The following is a 20,541-nucleotide window of genomic DNA, read 5'->3' as shown; positions in this document are numbered from 1 at the left end:
TCTGCTTGACTGAACATGCATTTTTGTTTAGTTGAATATTTTGAATGAAGTTTGTTTGTGTGTCTTGATTGCAAATAAATAAATAAATAAATAAATAAATGAATAAATGAATAAATCAATCAATAAATAAATAAATCAATAAATCAATAAATCAATAAATCAATAAATAAAGACATACATAAATGAATAAATAAATACAAGTCTGACTGACTGACCGACTGTGCAGAGCAGAGATGAGCCCACCACTGCCAAGGGTCTACAGCACTGGTCTGCACCACTGAGAGGTCCATGGTCTGCACCAGTGGTCTGCACTAGCAAACAGCGCCAGCGGGGGCACTGTGGCCTGCTTTTATTGTCGATGATTCCACCTCCCAGTAGGCTACCCCCTTAATCCGGGCGCCGCCCGCCACTCTGAGTCAATTTGGCTGCTGGGAGTTTTAAATGCTAAAGCTAGCAGCCTGTCAGTCTGTGTTTCTTTCTGTTGTGGAAAAATGGGGGCAAAGTACAAGTCAGCTGGACAAGGAGCAAGACAGAGCAGAAGAATCCTGTGGCCTCATGTGTTCCGTCCACAAACTTCTTCTCACTCTCAACAACTTTAGCCCTCCATGTCCGGCAGCAGCAAGTGTCCCGCTGCTAGCTCAGTGCACGTGCTGCGTATTGTATACGCAGCTAACATTAGCTTGGTGCAGACAGTGCACGTGCGTATTGTATACACAGCTAACATGAGCCTAAGCTAACATTAGTGCAGGTAGCTGTGGTTATGCAGGAAAGCAACCGTGATGGTGCTACCTGCAGCTAGGTGCTACCTACAGGCTACAAAGGATTCCATGTGATTTTTTTCTGGATTGGGTTCAAACTGACAGCTGCTCGATGACAACAATTGGTAAGTTGTTTTATATTCATTTATTTGTGATGTAGACTTGTATGCTGCTAGCGTTATATGTCCATTTCCAAAACAAACAAACAAAAATAGCACTGTTTGTGTTGTAGACCGCTGTACTCATTGTTGCTCGCAGTTGCGTTAATAAGTTGTTGTCATGTGTGTGGCTTGACTTTAGGGCCTATCAAAAATTGAAGAAAGGAGCTTAGATGACAAAATTTAATTGGAAGTAATTGTACCTGTGTACTACAAAGAGTTTAACAAAACAGAGTACATCTTCAAGAAGGTGATACGGGCAAGATAAATACCGCAACGCGTTTCAACCGTTGGGTTTTCGTCAGGCTGTATGACTGACTTTAGGGCCTAAAGGGCTAGGCTATATGTGTGGCTGTATCGTGGGCATCCAACATCACTGTGTATTTATTTGCCAGGTTTGAGAATCCATGGCGCCGACCATGGTTCTATCAACAGGTCACTGTTTAATAATGATAAATCCATGGCATTGTCCATTGGGCTGAAATAGCACGCCTCATTTAATCCGCATTTGTCTCCGTCTCTGTTGCCTCCAACCTGCTGCAGGGCCCACTGCAGGTCCTGGTCTGTTTGAATGGGCCATATAATGTTGTATAATACCGCTGTCTATTTTATATTTGAACAGGCCATACTGTATTGTTGTTGACCGCCATGTCTATTTTATGTTCATGTTATTCCCGTGTAAGAAAGACTGACATGGTACTGAGACGGTGTGCCCCTCCCTGGTCTGTCTGGGTTCAGCACCACCGCTGATATAGACAGCAGGTGCTGAAACTTTTGAACGTGACTGGCAACTTTTTTGTTCTTCATAACAAGCTTGTCTGATATAGTGGCTTCACTTTATGCTGTCTTATGGCTTGCTTGTTTATCGTCTGTTACTCTTTCATTGTTGTCATCGTCTGTGTTGCTATTTCACGCGCACGCACGTCACACACACACACACACACACACACACACACACACACACACACACACACACACACACACACACACACACAGAGGCTTGCTTGGCTCGATAAGTGATACTTTGTGTTAATGGTCAGGAGGATATGTCAGCTAAAGTTAAAATTGACTTCATCAGAAGGGCCCCTCAAGAATGCTCCACACATCAGTTAGTAATGGGGAGAACATGCAAACTCCACACGCGACAGTGTTAACCACTGAGCCACCTCTCAGTGCTGCCCCTCTGTGCTGAGAGTCTAGCTCTGCCTTCAGAGAGTGTAAGCAAAGCCGCAAAGCCGTCCAGTCTACTAGAGACACTGCGGAGCACATCATCATCATTCAGAAACCACGCCCAAACGTCTCAAAAAGACCATCAACAGTACAGAGACAAATGTGTTCTCAGAGCACTTTTTATTTTAAAAGGAGCTGTCCATCAGCACCACACAGAAATCAGAAACTAAAGGTGAGGGGCTGTTTACAGTGGGCTAATTAACTAATAATTGAGTATAAATTAATAATCGTATCATTCAACAATTCAGCAGTATTTCCCTTAATACAACTTTTAAGGAAGTTCCACTGTCTGTTTATTTGGACATTTATAGCAAAGCTTTGTGAAACAGTATGAAAAAAGTCCTCCAGCTAAATCTGCATAGGTCGGTGCCAAAACCAAATGTAAATGAAAACTAATTGTATTAATTACTAAACAATTCATTGATACTACATATCAAGGCTTCAATCAGCCAGAAATCACTAAAATAGTTTCCTTTTTATTAGCTCTACAGTTCACATAAAGATATATTTTGATAAATAACAATATACATTACACTACATTATTATTACATTGTTAAACAAATGCTCAACATAAAATTACCATTTACAATTCCAAGTATGAGATACTTCTTAAAAGTGCATTAGTACTTGTAGTAGGTCAGCAAGCAGAGATAAGCCAGTTAATATTCACTGGCTTTGGCTAGAGAAATGATTGAACTGGTCTGTTCCAGTGGCCAACACTGTCATGTGAAAGTTTCTGGGACGGTCAGGATCCTGCCAGGGAACACGAAGAGAGTCAACACTTTAGGAGTCAGGTAAAATACACAGTCTGACACTGTGAAATCACATTGCACACTGAATAGGAAGAACGTAGAGCCATATGAAATCCGTTTTATTTTTTTCCAAATTCTGTTTTATTTTTTGACGAATTCCATTCCGTTTTAATTTTAATTTAGGGGTTAGGACTTAGGAGTGATATTTTTTCTTTTTTTGATGACTTGGCTCTATCAGACAGCCTCTTCGACATGTTTCTCAAGGTGAAAACTAAGTTGTGAGGTGCAGTAAGGGTTCCACGCAAGTCCAACCCCCCCTCTCAAAACACCCCAATCCAAAACTGAATAATTTCTCTAGTCTAGGCCTATTTTACAATGATGAAATCATTTAGGTTACTACGATCATTAGATCTACTTCTTATTTTGATAATTAGGCCTACTTTTATCAATTTCAGCCAAATTATGGAAAATTCTGCAATATTCCATGTTTTACAGTTGATTCAATTTTTATTACCAAATTCCATGATTCCGTCAGTTTTTTCTGTTTTGTGGAAATCATATGGCCCTAGAAGAACGTTGTGTTGAGATTATTTTCACCTGTATGGGGTATGCACAGGTGGGGATATAACGTATCACGAAGCCACAGCGCCGTCTCTGGGAAGTGTTAGGGTCACTGGCATGGACCAGGAGTCCATCGTGGATCTATCAGAACACATACAGAATCATAATACACTTAATGAGTGTAGTCAAGCCCATTAATAATCTGTCCATCATTGGAAAAAAGGAACTTACAGACATCTGTCCAGCTAGCAGAGGGCAAAACACAGCATCCTCAGCCTCCACCAGGTCCTCTGGGATCTCCTGATTGACTGACAGCATGTTGCCAGGGCGGGTTGCTAGGCGATGGGGCAACATGCCAGAGCAGTGGCTGCCTAAGGGAGCCCAAAAATGCACTTATTACTTTTACCGTGCAGGTTGTTCATTTCAGAAAGTACATCTTGTTTGTGCTGGCTGTTCCTCACTGGAATGAACGAAACACCTCTTTATTGTGTCTGGAGTCTGGAAAATATTTTCATGGAGATATTTAAAGGAGAATTTCGGTTTTTTACACCACGGTCCTCATTTCCAGGTTAAAATATGATGTTTTACTCACCGAAATAGTTTGGCTTCATTCGGATGCCCACGGAAGATTTTGAGCTCCGAGTAGTCTCCTCAAACAGGCTATAACGAGAGCCTGCGGCCAGCGTGGGGCATGATGGACGGGAGTGCACGCGCGTATCTTCCGGGAAGATACGCACTGTAACCCCATCCGGGGCAGATCAACGCTGACTGCTGTGTTGTTGTTAGCTTAGCTTCTAGCTATTAGCTAAATAATTATATTTACAACCATAATGAACCGTGATCTGACAGAAAAAGTGTCATTTAGAGAGCGCGTGCACTCCCGTCCATCATGCCCCACGCTGGCCGCAGGCTCTCGTTATAGCCTGTTTGAGGAGACTACTCGGAGCTCAAAATCTTCCGTGGGCATCCGAATGAAGCCAAACTATTTCGGTGAGTAAAACATCATATTTTAACCTGGAAATGAGGACCGTGGTGTAAAAAACCGAAATTCTCCTTTAACTATGGTCCCATTGGGAGGCTGCAGTTACCATAGGTAGGCTAATGGCATACACCGAAAGCATGAAAGCATAAAAACAGAGGAGGCGTGGTACCTGGGATGACCTGTAGGGCGCCGTTCTCTTTCACGGAGTCATCTAAAGCCAGCCACACAGAGAGAACAGGACCTCCAGAAATACCCCAGTACCTGTGACCCATAGAGTTGCACATGAATAACAAGTATGTTTTGCTGAATCCAGGAACTTATCCAGGGTTTTTGTTCCACTATTGCCAGTTTTCCACTATGACTGTGACATTGGCCTTTTTCTAAATCTAACCTCATGTCCTGATGCCAGGCCACATAGGGCAGTACGTCGCGTTCCACTTCCTGTTTCTGGCTGGACACAGTGATGCTGTCAGACTGGGCGGGGGCGGGGCTGAGTGTGGGGTATTTACAGATGAAGCGGGAGTCCAGCAGGATGACGTCAGGGCCCAGGATGGCTTGGACCACTTGTAGGACACGGGGGTGTCTGGCCAGGCCCATCACCCACTGGTACTGAAGGTGAACATTGTGGAGGCTGTACTGCGTGTGCTCTTCGCCTGCAGACAAAGACACAAGTCAGGTAGCGTTAACGTAAGAACGAATATCATGCAGCACCTGTACGGCAAAGCTTCTTTGCAATCCCATCATGTCTTGACTCCCCTCTTTTTTTTCTCCCCCCTCGGCCCCAGACTCACCCCATCTGCCTCCCCCCTCGGCCCCAGACTCACCCCATCTGCCTCCCCCCTCGGCCCCAGACTCACCCCGTCTGCCTCCCCCCTCGGCCCCAGACTCACCCCATCTGCCTCCCCCCTCGGCCCCAGACTCACCCCATCTGCCTCCCCCCTCGGCCCCAGACTCACCCCATCTGCCTCCCCCCTCGGCCCCAGACTCACCCCGTCTGCCTCCCCCCTCGGCCCCAGACTCACCCCATCTGCCGCCGGCACTTACCAAACTCCTTCTCCAGCTCAGAGAAGGCATGTCTGGCCTCCCTCAACTCTGTCTCATCCAGTATGGGCAGAGCCGAGAGGTAGCCCCGCTGGTTGTAGGTCTTCTGCAGCTTGGCCATGCATGTAGTCATCTCCACTTCGCTGCCGCTGCTGCTTCACTTCTCTTCCAAACCTGCCAATATATAACCTTGAGACTGTGTGTTGGTGAGAGGGAGGGAGACAGAGGGGGAGAGAGGGGGTGGAGGGGGAGAGAGAGTGAGAGAATAGTGTGATCTGTCCCCCCACAGTGGCTCATTATTCCTTCACATCAACCTTCCCAATCATCACAACCTTATTCATCTCTCCTGCTTGAAGTGGAAGAGTGATGATCAATAGGACAAAGGCACTGTTCATATCGTGTGTGTGTACAGTACATGTGTGTACGTGTGTGTTTGTGTGTGTGTGTGTGTGTGTGTGTGTGTACGTACGTGTGTGTTTGTGTGTGTGAATATCCCTTGTTAGACACACCAAAGGCAAGAAATGTTTTATGAAAAAGAACACTTTATGATATATTGATGTCATCAAAGTGCGTCAACGGCGGCCGGGCTAAGGGAGTGCCCTGACGTGAACAGAATCAGTCTAATAGGAGTTAATTATGATCTTTACCTGGTACTTCATCACCCTGAGAGCACGTGAGATCTACACGGATGTATCGAAGCTAATACAAATGAGCTCATGAGGAAACTTCCTCCACTATGTAACCCATTACCAGGAAATGATTCTAGAATACACAAAGAAGGAAAATCTGTGTCAGTTTAGTTATTAGGTGAAATACCGATTTGGAAAAGGAGGTTCTCAGTGGAATGCTAAACCCAAAATCCAGAGCATGTTTGAAAAAAAATATGAAAAGGTAACACAGCTCAAATTTCCAAGTCAACGAGGACAAAAGACTAACATTTCACTTATTTTATTTGGCTGACACAGCGTTTGTCTATTGTGATGTGAGCAAAATAAATGAGTGCAATCTACCGGTAAGTATTCTGTCCTCCTTGACTTGAGAAATTTGAGATGTCCTGCTGTACCTTTCCGTTTCCTTATATGTTGCATGCTGTAGATTGATAGATAAATCAATAAACAGCTGTTGACAAAAGAGTGAATCATCATCTGATCCTATTTGAAATGTTCACGTACAGTACATAGTACTTCCTCAAGGAGGGGCCACATATAGTGGATGGCTGTTCCAATCATACAAGTAGACTGTGAAAATATTACACATTATTTATAGACTTCCAAAAAATGACCGTACACAAAGGAAAAAGAATACAACAATTATCTGAGAAATTTGGCATTCGGCCAAAGTTATAACGTTACTTCCCTAACTTTGACTGCAATTTCTACCCCCCCCCATCCCCCCCCTCCCCCCAACACTAATCAGACGTCACTGCTGCTTTAAAGAGTCCGCAAGTTCATCATGTTAGTTCACCAGCAAGACTGGTTGCTGGTTTTCCACTTGTCAGATAACTTCTCAGTTTCCAACACAGCAGTGTGGTTGCTATGGTATTTAGAACACTTCTGCAAAGAGTTACACGTGTGTGTGTGTGTGTGTGTGTGTGTGTGTGTGTGTGTGTGTGTGTGTGTGTGTGTGTGTGTGTTTGAATGAGCCAGAGAGGTCTTTGTTGTGTTTATATATCTCTATGGAGTGGGCCTGGTCGTGGTTTCCTCTCAGTCTTGGTTGCCCTCGCTGCAGTGCTTGGGGCAGAGTGGGTGGTGTTGTTTGCGTTGTGGCTGTGTGTGAGCTCTCTCTCCGCTCGCCGTGCTCTTGTCGCCCCGCGGTGGTTGCTGCTCGTTATTGCAGCGGTGGACGAGCACAGGGTCCTCCTTGGTCGTGGGGGTTTTCTTCAACAACAGCCGCTGCAGAATCTGCTTGTCGGACCGCTCGCGTCGGAAGTCGTCCTCGTAGACCTTCAGCTGCAGCGATGCCAGCACCGCACAGACAGAGTCAGGAGGAGAACATTTCAATGAGAAGCTTAGTTAGAAGACATCAGGCCAAGTGAATTCATCTCCATCATTTGGCAAAATAGACAACATGTCCGTGTGTATAAATGTCTTTAAGTCCCCAAGGGGTTATTTATTTAAATGAGGCTTCATGAGACCAGATGGTTAATATGTCAAAACTGCCAATGCCTGCTCAAAATGTGACAGTCTGTCCTTGTTTGCTGTGATACATGATGGTGATGTCTCTCAACAATTGCATTTTCTTTATACAGTCTGCCAAGCACATTCATTGTATTGTTGTTTTAGGATCAACTTTAGGCTACACATTCAGATTCATATCTGTGGATATCAGAGAGAGAGTCATATCTGTGGATATGAGAGAGAGAGAGAGAGAGAGAGAGAGAGAGAGACTCTCTAACCTGCTCTTGCAGTAGTGCCACCTGTTGGCGCATCTCCTCCCTCTTCTTCCTCAGCCTGCGGTTCTCCAGCAGTGTGTGTTTGTGGTCCTTGTGCTCCGTCTGGTAGTCGGCCTCATAGCTCTGGGTCTGCTGACACAACACATCAATGTGGCCACGGGCCAATAATACCAGAATCCTATCTTACAGCTCTTTACAGATCCTGTTGTTGTGCTGTATTCAAATTTCAGATGGCGAAGAGCCGCCACTTGGTGGTGCAGTTCACCAGCTAATTCAAGTGCCCATTTGAGCATGAACATGCAGAATATATCCACCCACAAATCTTCCCCTGGCAACAGTGTGTTGACATCAGCTGTGCTGTCATCACCAGGGAAACCGTTACATTTGTGGATAGTAGACTGAAGGGAAACCGCCCACCTGACATCTTAGCGCCTGCAGCTGCTCTTTCAGGTCATGCACCTCTTCGTGGTCTTGGTCTCCCGGTGCTCCCAGTTGGGTGCTACTGCTGTGTCTTTTGCCCCACAGCGCCCCCTCTGGGCTGAAAGTTGTTGGGGAGAAGCAGGTTGGGGGGGCGTGGTCAGAGATGTGGCTGGTTCCCAGGTCGGGACCACCGGGAGCACCGCCGTTTGGGCAGGACTCTTGGCTGCGTACCGTACCACCAAGGCTGCCCTTTAGGGGGGGGGGCAGAGAGGACACCAAGAGAGGACGGAGTGCTTTAGTCAAAGATCAGAGAATATAGACAGACATAAAAACAGACTAACAGATGAACTGGCAGACAGACACACAGACTTAATGGCAGATACACTTGAGAGGCTGTGTACCTGTTTGGCCTGTGCCCAGTCTCTGGCAGCAGTGTCTGTGTGGTGCCTTCTGCTCTCCAGCGTTCGGATGTATTCTTGCAGGTCTTGGTTCTTCTTCAGCTCCTGCATCAGCGCGTGCTCGTAGTACTCCTTTGCACTCTGCAATCCCAAATGTGCTCAGTGTAGATGGCATGCAAGGGTACCAAGTGTATGTTATCTAGCACCATCAAGGGTACCAGGTGTATGTTATCTAGCACCATCTCTACCACATATACAGTATAGTATAGCACCTTCAAGGGCAAAATCAGCCAGCTGTCGACTCTTTCGATCATCTCGACTTTTCAGGGTCTATAGAGAGCCAAAGTGACCGCCTACTTCCTGCTTCAGCTAGAGAACCAGCCAAAAAAAAGGAATGGTGGTGAACGGTGAAAGACGATACTTGTTGCCTGTTTAGCTGTTTAAATTGGGCCATGAAGTCCGCATTATGTGTACATCATGGCACAATTCAAATGGGATTAAAACATTATTGTCTTTCTCCATTCACCACATTCATATCTTTTTTGCGGCTGGTTGGCATAGGGCCCGCCTGGAAGGGGGAGGGACTTTGGCTAGTGCCAAAGTTTTGCCATCACGAGATTTCCCATGGGGCCTAAGGAAGTGAATTCCCCATTCATTTTTCCATTGATGTGTCGTAAACTCCTTATTTACTTGGACAAACCACATTTTTTTATTCAGTTTTTTTGGTCCACTAGTGAAATGTTCTTTGGTCTCTGATGATTCTATACTCTAGCTGAATCGCTTAATTTGTCGACGTAAAACAATTTTAGGATTTTATGAAACGTCAAAGGGAAAATTAATGGAGAATGAAAATCCCTTAGGCCCCATGCCAAACCCGGAAGAGGGTGTGTGTGCGTGCGTGCGTGTGTGCATGCGTGCGTGTGTGTGTGTGTGCGCGTGCGCGTGTGCGTTTACCTGTTCGTGCTCTACTTTGAGCAGCAGTCGGCTGTTGAGCTGTTTGATGGCAGAGTTCTCCTGCTCCACAGCCTCCACTCGGTGCTGCAGGCCCAGCGTGGCAGTGCGGTACACGTGGTCCCAGTCCTCGTTCAGCTTCATCAGCTGCAGCACATCGTCATCATCATCATCACCATCATCATCACACAGTCATTCCCACGTCACCACCACCATCATTCTCTTCATCATCAGCATCATCATCTTTATCACACTATCCCAATGTACAGTAGGCAAATTAAGGGCAGAAGTGAGGCACTTCACTCCTTTATACCTGTGTGCTATCAAACAGCATTTGAAACTAGAGCAAATAACGATTATTTTCATTGTCGATTAATCTGTCGATTATTTTCTCGATTAATTGGTTAGTTGTTTGGTCTATAAAATGTCAGAAAATGGTGAAAAATGTCTATCAATTTCCCCCAAAGCCCAAGATGATGTCAAATGTCTTGTTTTGTCCCCAACCTAAAGATATTCAGTTTACTGTCATAGAGGAGTAAAGAAACCAGAAAATCACATTTTAAGAAGCTGGAATCAGAGAATTTAGACTTCTTTTTTAGAAAATTACTCAAACAAATTGATCGATGATTAAAATAGTTGGCGAATAATTTAATAGTTGACAACTAATTGATTAATCTTTCCAGCTCTACTTGAAAGCGAAAAAACTATGATCTTCACAGCTTAGCAGCAGCAATTGTCACAGAACGCCCACATTCCTCTTCTGCTCTCCAAAATGAACTCGACACAAAATCCCCAAGATCAGCAGCATCACAAATGGGCCAGAGTGTGTGCTGTAGTTTTGGGTGAGGTTGTACCTCTTTGTTGACTCTGCATAGCTCCATGTTCTTGTTGAGGAGCAGAATGTGTGCTGTAGTTTTGGGTGAGGTTGTACCTCTTTGTTGACTCTGCATAGCTCCATGTTCTTGTTGAGGAGCAGAGTATGTGCTGTAGTTTTGGGTGAGGTTGTACGTCTGACTGCATAGCTCCATGTTCTTGTTGAGGAGCAGAGTATGTGCTGTAGTTTTGGGTGAGGTTGTACCTCTGACTCTGCATAGCTCCATGTTCTTGTTGAGGAGCAGAATGTGTGCTGTAGTTTTGGGTGAGGTTGTACCTCTGACTCTGCATAGCTCCATGTTCTTGTTGAGGAGCAGAATGTGTGCTGTAGTTTTGGGTGAGGTTGTACCTCTTTGTTGACTCTGCGTAGCTCCATGTTCTTGTTGAGGAGCAGAATGTGTGCTGTAGTTTTGGGTGAGGTTGTACCTCTGACTCTGCATAGCTCCATGTTCTTGTTGAGGAGCAGAATGTGTGCTGTAGTTTTGGGTGAGGTTGTACCTCTTTGTTGACTCTGCGTAGCTCCATGTTCTTGTTGAGGAGCAGAATGTGTGCTGTAGTTTTGGGTGAGGTTGTACCTCTGACTCTGCATAGCTCCATGTTCTTGTTGAGGAGCAGAATGTGTGCTGTAGTTTTGGGTGAGGTTGTACCTCTTTGTTGACTCTGCATAGCTCCATGTTCTTGTTGAGGAGCAGAGTATGTGCTGTAAGGCTGCCACGATTAGTCGACTAGTCGCGACTACGTCGACGATTTAAATCGTCGCCGACGAATTTGGTAGTCGATGTAATCGCATGTTTTTTTTGGAGCTGAAAAAAAGAAAAAAACGTTTGTTTTGTTTCCGCGAAGCTGCTGCCTGCGATGGCCTCACTGGCTGGCTTGGCATCCAGCCATCTCTGTCCTGTCTTTGATGGACATGCGCAGTACCCATCATCCGGGGAAAACGTGACATCACCGTGACCGGAAAAACAACAAGCAGCTCCCAGTGCTTTCTCAACAGAAAAAATGTCTAGCCGTCCTCATACTACGTCCAAAGTGTGGGAGCATTTCACCCACAATAATGTGAAGTGCAAAATCTGCTAAATAAGCTGAACTCGCTTATCATGGCAGCACGAGTATGATGCGCGAGCATCTCAAAAGGAAGCACGTTGTGGCGAATGCAGATGAAGGATAATTAGCTTGTTAGCTCACTGGCAACCGCAACGTTAGCTGCTAACGTTAGCTATTGGCTAACGATATTGGCTGGGTTTCCCAAAAGCTTCTTTGCGCTAAGAAGCTAATTCAACCCTTCTTAAGGCCCCCTTAAGAAGCAAACGCGTTTCCCAATTGCTTCTTTACGAAGGCATGCGTTTCCCAAAAGCTTCTTAGCGCTAAGAAGCTTCTTTGACCCTTCTTAAGGCTCCCGTAAGAAGCCAACGAAGCCAACGCGTTTCCCGATTGCTTCTTAGCCTAAAATTATCTTCCAATTATCCTCTGTTAAGAAGGCTGCGTTTCCCAAAAGCTTCTTAGCGCTAAGATGATCTTTCGTTAAGAAGGTTTTGTAAGAAGGGTCTGGAGCCTTCTTAACACCTTCTTAATGACAAAACACTGGCAGATCCAGCCGCGTCAGGCAAAAGGAGATACTTGTGTCCACTGTTCCTCTTGTGTTTTTCCCTTTTTCCTTTCTTTCATGCACCCTTTAGTGTTTAAAATTAGGGAACACTTGAAAATCTTCCCTGTATGTATGGTTACTTGTGTTTTAAATGTTTTACCGTAGGCTATATTCCTCTAATCAGAATGGATTCCTTTTATAATGTTGTGGATTTATATAGCACCTTTCACAGAACCCAAGGTCGCTTAAATTCTGTAGTGTTTCTCTGTTTTGTTGTATGCTGTGTATATAAAGCAATTTGAACTGCAGTCCATGTCTGAAATAAATAATGTTTAATAAAGTTTAACATGACCATGATTAGGTGTTAACAGTGTTTCTCAACCACTGAGTCGTGGCCCACTGCTGGGCTCAGAGTGCCATCAAGTGAGCCGCTCCAGTTAAGATGCTTCTTAAGAGCCTTCTATTTTTTTTATTTTTCTCGACTGTTAAGAAGGCGTTTGGGAAACACTTCTTTGGAGCCTTCTTAACTCCTTAAGAAGCTTCTTAACTCCTTAAGAAGCTTCTTAACTCTTAAGAAGCTTCTTTGTTGGGAAACTCAGCCATTAACGTTAAAAGCCTGCTGTAACGTTGTCATCTCATAGCAAAGTTAAGCTCATGTGTTGCTGACGGGAATACTGGAAACCTCATTTTACTCCGCAGTTTGCACTCTACTTACGACATTTAAAAATGTGTTTGATGCCTGAGAAGACTGAAACAATTTATTTTTGTTGATATTTTGGTTGCAGTGAATAGTTTTTGGTTCCATTTCCATGCCACGTAGTAGTGCCCTAATTTTATTTTGCATTATTCATTCAATGGATAGTACATATTTCATTGCACTATATGTTTTCAATTTCAATGTGTACTATTTTGCAGTTTTGCAATTTGCACTATATTACATTTATTACATGCAAGTACATTGATGCCAGAAATAAATATGCTGCTACATGCTCTAAACTTTAAAGTTCATGAATATATTATTTCTGAGTGAATTATCATCATTACCGGTACTTGTCTTTATTTTTATTTGGCACATGCTTAAAACAACTTGAAGCTAAATTTAGAAGCTGATGATAGCTAAATCAGAGCGATTGAGTAATTGTGCGATATGATCCGATTAGTCGACTAATCGTTAAAATAATCGGTGACGTCGACTATCAAAATAATCGTTTGTGGCAGCCCTAATGTGCTGTAGTTTTGGGTGAGGTTGTACGTCTGACTCTGCATAGCTCCATGTTCTTGTTGAGGAGCAGAGTATGTGCTGTAGTTTTGGGTGAGGTTGTAGGTCTGACTCTGCATAGCTCCATGTTCTTGTTGAGGAGCAGAATGTTTGCTGTAGTTTTGGGTGAGGTTGTACCTCTGACTCTGCATAGCTCCATGTTCTTGTTGAGGAGCAGAATGTGTGCTGTAGTTTTGGGTGAGGTTGTACCTCTTTGTTGACTCTGCGTAGCTCCGTGTTCTTGTTGAGGAGCAGCAGCTTCTCCTGGTCAGTGGAGGTGACCGTCATGCTCTCTGTGATCAGAGTGAACTGCCCCTCTCCGGACAGCAGCCTCTCCCCCACGGGAGCCACCTCCTCCACCCTACACACACACACACACACACACACACACACACACACACAGAATACAGTGTGTGCGGTTAACATTAGCAGAGTATATCCATTAATAAGCAGCACACAGGTACGCTCTCGTTAGAAACGTCGAGGCACTTTTGAACGCCCACTCGCTCAGAGTGCACTTACTGAGAATCGAATCGGCGCTATTATGCACACCCACGCACACCTATGCACAGTCACATCATGGACTCCGACACACACACACACACACACACACACACACACACACACACACACACATGCACACACACACCCACGCATACCTATGGACAGTCACATCATGGACTCAGACACACACACACACACACACACACACACACACACACACACACACACACACACACACACACACACACACAAGCGTTTATCTGCTCCTGCTCCTCTGGCCAATCACAATCTTTTGTTTACGATCCGATGTATTTGCATAGCCTCTGGAAACGACGGGGCGATCATCCCTTGATCATGTTGATTTCTGCTGAACCATATTATTACCACAAGAAAAATATTTGCGAAACATTAATTAGCCGTATTATAATCAGCCCCCCTTCCTTCTTCTCATCAGTCCTGGTGTGGGGTCTTCTCGTGTAGAAGGAACAGCAGCGATGTAAAGCCCAGAGGGGCTGCGTGCTCATCATGGAGGAACACGAGCAGATCAAACGCTGTGTGCCGGCTCCCCCTGGGTTTCTGTTCACTAACACAGGCCTGATGTAACCTCAAAGAGAGCTAAGTACCACGGGAAATCACTATCTGCAATCACCTCCGTCCCGCTGAAGGCCAAACTCCCCCGCAAACACACACGGCGTGCTGTCATCCACTCATGAACACCGTCTTGCCATGTGAAGAACAGTGTTACACAAACTCAGAGACATGTCTCCTCAGCTCGGGCTATACATGATACAAATAGGATATGGTGTAGGCTCAGGGCCATGTCATATCCAGCTCCTGTAATACCACGCAAGGTTGTTTTCTCTGCTACCACCACCATGACATATAATGAGTTATTTCTCCTCACAGGCTATGTTCCTTACCAGTAGGATACGGTACATTAGGCATGCCATCGTTATTGTGATCACATCTGTAAGGTGTTTGGTTATTGCTGTTGTCGTGTGAAGATCTTGTAAGATCTTGTAACTCCCTCAGTTCAGTTGAAGGATTACATGGTGGTCACCTATGGGTTGAGAAGATTATCCGATCTCTTGGGCTTATGAAATCCTTTCAAAACCCATCGGATATCATCAGAAAAGCATCGCTGTCAAGCTAAAACACGAGCCTGTTCCTGAAAATGTGACATTTTGGTTTTATCCAAATTCCAAAAGCGAGGTTATGTTTTCCTCATGAAATACAGTGCTACTGTAGTTTCCAGAGAGATGTAAAGAGATATTGTGTACTAGTGTAAACCTGCATGGCTTTATCAAAAGAAACAAAAAACAATTACCGGTATGTAAAAAGAGAGTTTAATATTTTTCAAAATCTATTATTATTATCTATCTATGTTATGCTCTGGCTACTATGCCGTCTGTCATCCATCGCTCTGGGTTCAACATTGTATCCTGTGTGCAGCGGTAGGGCTGCTCGATAAATCGATTTTGAATCGTAATCAAATTAATTAGTTAGGACGATGTTAAAAAAATGAAAATCGTAAAATCGATTTTTTAAACTAGGGTAATTACGTTGCGGCGGGGTGGCTCTCTGTCATGTATGCGTGCTGCTACTCGTGCTTTCTCCCCCCTGTAAATTCCCTCTGGTGGCTGTGACTACTGCTGGCTACTAAAGACAGCAGCAATGAACTTATTATTAACGTTCCCAGATCAAACATGTTTCACACCTGCTTCCTCAGGTTTGCTCTTAGCTTGCTGAAAAAGAAAATAATGAAGAAATAGTAGATGAAAGAAAAATGATAAGAAGACAGTTGTACTTGAAAGTAAAGTAAAGGCTCTTTCCTGCAGCGTAAGTGTAGGTTGAAGGGAAAAGCCCAAGCTCAATTATGAAATGAAAGGAAACGAAGTGACAGCTCGATTATAGTGGCAGATATATGAGCACAATGCGCGACACACACCCGTATATTGAATAAGCTGTCTTGGAGACTCGGCATTGCATATATTCAGTCAACCCAGTGGGATCCCACACTTCCATGTCTCCCTGATTTCCTCCCTTTTTCCGTCTCTGCAGTTTCTGACAGCTGGTATACAGTTCTGTGACCCAGTTTCAAAAAGTTTTCAATCATCTTCCATCTTGGAAGGACACCAAGATGCCACTGCCTCTCCCAGCAATATGGTAATTTATTGTCTGGGAGCCGTGATAAAGAGGCAGATAATATCTTCCCCTCTCGCCGATGGCAGCTCTGACAAATATCACTTTCACTCCAGATGTATCACCATTCGCCAAGAGGTCACAGACACAGAGTCTGCTCCCCTTCTGCTGAGCAGAAGCACTGTCTGTCTGTATGGAGTTTCACTCTCTTGCTTCTTCAAAAGCACACTAAGGATTTGTGGAGGTGGTGTGGTTTCAACAGTGTTGGGCAAGTTACTTTCAAAATGTAATATACTACATATTACTAGTAGTTACTTTTGAAAGTTGCTTTACAATATTACTGTCTGTGTAGAGTAACTCTTTACTTATTACACTACTTTTGCATTACTTTCACCAAAACAACAGCAGCAGCAGAATGACGTCGAACCATCCCGAAAAATAATTTAAACCACCTTGAAGTTAGTATAAACAATACAAAAATCGAAATGTTATTCTTTTCCTTTGTTATTGTCATCTATTAGTGGTTATTTGCATAAAAACACACAGTTTGATTAGGAAATGATTGTATCTTTATTTAAACATGTGCTTTCTTTGATTTCTTTTTTTAAGTAACTCAATTTGTAACTTGAGTTACTTGACAAAGTAACTGGTATAATATTACTAAGATCCTATAAGTAATAAGTTATATTACCGAGTTACTGCTAAAAGTAATATTACATGTAATGTTACTTTTGGAATGAGTTACCCCCAACACTGGGTTTCAATATTCACCCACTAATTGGGCCCATGTTAAGAACAATTTGTATTTGTATAATACGGTAGTTGTTTAAATCGAAGTGACCACAAACCATAAAATATAGGCCTATAAGATAATCCAGACTGCAATCATATCATCATCAACATTTGTTTTTCCGTTCTGACTAAACCGTTGCTTATTCATAGTTCATCTTATTGACTTCATAAGATGTTGCCCCATGATGAAGTATCACTGTTATTATTTGTTATTGAACAATTTGTCATGCAGTCATTTTAGGACCTAAGGGGAACTCCGCACTCACTCCTTATAACTCTTACTTAGTCGAGGAGGGCTGTGTTTTTAAATATATACGTATATCTGAGGATGTCTGAAATGTGATCATCATCATCACCTTATTAATATTATTTTACTTATTTTATTCTATTATCTTTTTATCTTATTTATACGGGTATGAGGTATATGTGGGATCTCTCTCTCTTTTTTTAACTCGTATATCTTTTTATTCCTCCTATGTAGCTTGGTACTGCACTCTGAATTTCGTTGTACAAGTTACAATGACAATAAATGATTCTATTCTATTCTATTAAACATATACAGTAATTTGGCCAGACCCAGGATTTCACAGAGTTTATAGCTTTTCATAGATTACAGAGACGACGGTCTGCGAATATTGAAAATGAAACCCACACAAACGTCTAGCCCACTCAAGCTCAGTTGGTCTAAAACACGGTATATCCAAGGAAGGCAGGTCATTGTTTACAATAGAAATGTTGAATATACACATACAGTACAGTACAGTACAGTACAGTACAGTACAGTACATACCATAGTTCTACAGTGGGTTTATATTCCCGTTGGCTCTGAAGGAAGGTGTCACTCCGACGTGAAGAATCTGCCTCTGCTGCTGAAGACGAGGATGAGGGCAATGAGAGCGTACGTCCTCCATCCATGACTGAACACATCTGAGACACGTTGGAAGAGCCCAAAACAAACTACAGAAGCTGGGTGAGTGACTCTTCATAACGTCTCCTGTAAGCATGCGGATGGTGAGGTGTCAATACGGTCATCAGTTTGTTGTTGATACAGAGCAGAAGAGGAAGCAGCCTATAGAGCGTGTCCCACATGATGCAAGCTGAGTGAGAACAGGAAGTGACACAGAAAAAAACCCTGAGCTGACTTTCTGCTCTATGTAATGGACTGCCTGTCGCCATGTGACTTGAAGAGCACATAGCAGTTTTGGTGACAGTCTGATGACCGTACTGTATATACTAGTTGTGTCAGCTGACATTATTGTGTCGACTTAAGATCATATAGAGAGGCAAAGTGACCGACCGCCTACTTCCTGCTTCAGCACTGTACCAGTGATTTTCATCCGCCATTTATTTTCCCCATAGACATTTTGTAAAATGCTTATGAAAATAGTTTTACTTGTTCAAACCAAATGCTTCAGATATATTTAGAAACAGGAGAGACCGCATAACATTTTACTCACACCAAAACGTAACAAAATTGCGGATTTAAAGAAAGTATGTTTTCGATGTAGTTTTTTTTTGTTTTGGTCCAAGTGAAATGTTCTATGGTCTCTCCCGATTCTATATCTGAACCGTTTGGTTTGAACAAGTAAAACTGTTTTTATAAGCATTTTACGAAATGTCTATGGGAAAATAAAAGGCAGATAAAAATCTCTGGTACAGTGCTGAAGCAGGAAGTAGGCGGTCACTTTGCCTCTCTATAGGAGAACCCATTGGGAAACTCCCTATATACATCATAGTAGGAAGTGTGCATGTGCGTGGGCGTGTATGTGGGCGTGTATGTGGGTGTGTGTTAGGACTTTAAGCTGTCTGCTCTGTTTTTAAACAAGCAAATTAGATCAAGGCTAACAGTCAGATAGGGAATAGAGATGCATATTATGTTCTACATGATTATGTATTTGCATGGCAAGTACTGTAATTCATAATAATGCTGATAAATGCAAAACATTTATGCATGTTAAATGATGGCGGGGTCAAGCTGATTGCATTGGGCTGAGTCTACTCATCACTGTGAGTGGAGGATCTGTGGGCTGCAACAGGTTTATGAGCAATTTCATGTTCATCCAAGGAAACAATCAAGAGAATTAAAGGATTTCTGGTCATTATGTTGCTCTTAGACAGGCTAAGCTGTCTTTATTAAGACTAAGAACATGAATTTGCCAGCCTACTTTGCTACATGTTCTCCTCCACCAACTGAGCCTGATAGATTCAAAGCTATTAGTGGTAAAGAATTTGTCTGAGGAGAAGTAGACACAGCATGGAAAATAAGTCTGAGCTTTATGACTTAATGTATATACTGCTGCAGGTATGAAAATATGATGCAGCTCTACAACAACTGATGAAGATGGTTCCTGTGTGAAGTGATCTGCAGAGTACATCTCCAAGGTAATACATGGGAACCAAACGCCTGAACCGCTTTATCAGTGACACTTGTCAGCATCACTAGAGCAATACTACTCAGAGTGAAAGAGTTCCCCTTATAGCAAAGTACATGTTGTACCTCATACTACTCAGAGTGAAAGAGTTCCCCTTATATTAAAGTACATGTTGTACCTCATACTACTCAGAGTGAAACAGTTCCCCTTATATTAAAGTACATGTTGTACCTCATACTACTCAGAGTGAAAGAGTTCCCCTTATATTAAAGTACATGTTGTACCTCATACTACTCAGAGTGAAAGAGTTCCCCTTATATTAAAGTACATGTTGTACCTCATACTACTCAGAGTGAAAGAGTTCCCCTTATATTAAAGTACATGTTGTACCTCATACTACTCAGAGTGAAAGAGTTCCCCTTATAGCAAAGTACATGTTGTACCTCATACTACTCAGAGTGAAACAGTTCCCCTTATATTAAAGTACATGTTGTACCTCATACTACTCAGAGTGAAAGAGTTCCCCTTATATTAAAGTACATGTTGTACCTCATACTACTCAGAGTGAAACAGTTCCCCTTATATTAAAGTACATGTTGTACCTCATACTACTCAGAGTGAAAGAGTTCCCCTTATATTAAAGTACATGTTGTACCTCATACTACTCAGAGTGAAAGAGTTCCCCTTATATTAAAGTACATGTTGTACCTCATACTACTCAGAGTGAAAGAGTTCCCCTTATAGCAAAGTACATGTTGTACCTCATACTACTCAGAGTGAAAGAGTTCCCCTTATATTAAAGTACATGTTGTACCTCATACTACTCAGAGTGAAACAGTTCCCCTTATATTAAAGTACATGTTGTACCTCATACTACTCAGAGTGAAAGAGTTCCCCTTATATTAAAGTACATGTTGTACCTCATACTACTCAGAGTGAAAGAGTTCCCCTTATATTAAAGTACATGTTGTACCTCATACTACTCAGAGTGAAAGAGTTCCCCTTATATTAAAGTACATGTTGTACCTCATACTACTCAGAGTGAAAGAGTTCCCCTTATAGCAAAGTACATGTTGTACCTCATACTACTCAGAGTGAAAGAGTTCCCCTTATATTAAAGTACATGTTGTACCTCATACTACTCAGAGTGAAAGAGTTCCCCTTATATTAAAGTACATGTTGTACCTCATACTACTCAGAGTGAAAGAGTTCCCCTTATATTAAAGTACATGTTGTACCTCATACTACTCAGAGTGAAAGAGTTCCCCTTATAGCAAAGTACATGTTGTACCTCATACTACTCAGAGTGAAAGAGTTCCCCTTATATTAAAGTACATGTTGTACCTCATACTACTCAGAGTGAAACAGTTCC

At 43.1% G+C, this 20,541-nt stretch overlaps 2 protein-coding genes across 2 annotated transcripts; both read right to left on the bottom strand.

Moving 5' to 3' along the window:
* Positions 1 to 2,812: 2,812 nt before the first annotated feature.
* On the bottom strand, positions 2,813 to 5,617 carry LOC310790831 (putative alpha-ketoglutarate-dependent hypophosphite dioxygenase; the record flags this gene model as incomplete). Its single annotated transcript, XM_083652538.1, has 6 exons — positions 5,486 to 5,617; positions 4,833 to 5,094; positions 4,611 to 4,702; positions 3,691 to 3,830; positions 3,496 to 3,600; positions 2,813 to 2,899 (listed from the first exon to the last, which is right to left on the bottom strand). The coding sequence occupies exons 1-6, from the start codon at positions 5,613 to 5,615 to the stop codon at positions 2,813 to 2,815; spliced, it is 816 nt and encodes a 271-aa protein (XP_083508664.1). The 5' UTR covers positions 5,616 to 5,617.
* Positions 5,618 to 6,895: 1,278 nt separating this feature from the next.
* On the bottom strand, positions 6,896 to 17,802 carry LOC310789794 (uncharacterized protein). Its single transcript, XM_083651475.1, has 7 exons — positions 17,588 to 17,802; positions 13,570 to 13,720; positions 9,647 to 9,790; positions 8,696 to 8,833; positions 8,292 to 8,543; positions 7,878 to 8,003; positions 6,896 to 7,431 (listed from the first exon to the last, which is right to left on the bottom strand). The coding sequence occupies exons 1-7, from the start codon at positions 17,722 to 17,724 to the stop codon at positions 7,186 to 7,188; spliced, it is 1,194 nt and encodes a 397-aa protein (XP_083507601.1). The 5' UTR covers positions 17,725 to 17,802; the 3' UTR covers positions 6,896 to 7,185.
* Between the last annotated feature and the right edge of the window lie 2,739 nt (positions 17,803 to 20,541).

This window comes from Poromitra crassiceps (genome assembly GCF_964638095.1).
Source record: "Poromitra crassiceps genome assembly, chromosome: 15".
In the NCBI taxonomy this organism is placed as follows: domain Eukaryota; kingdom Metazoa; phylum Chordata; class Actinopteri; order Beryciformes; family Melamphaidae; genus Poromitra; species Poromitra crassiceps.
This window is presented reverse-complemented; position numbering and strand designations above follow the sequence as displayed.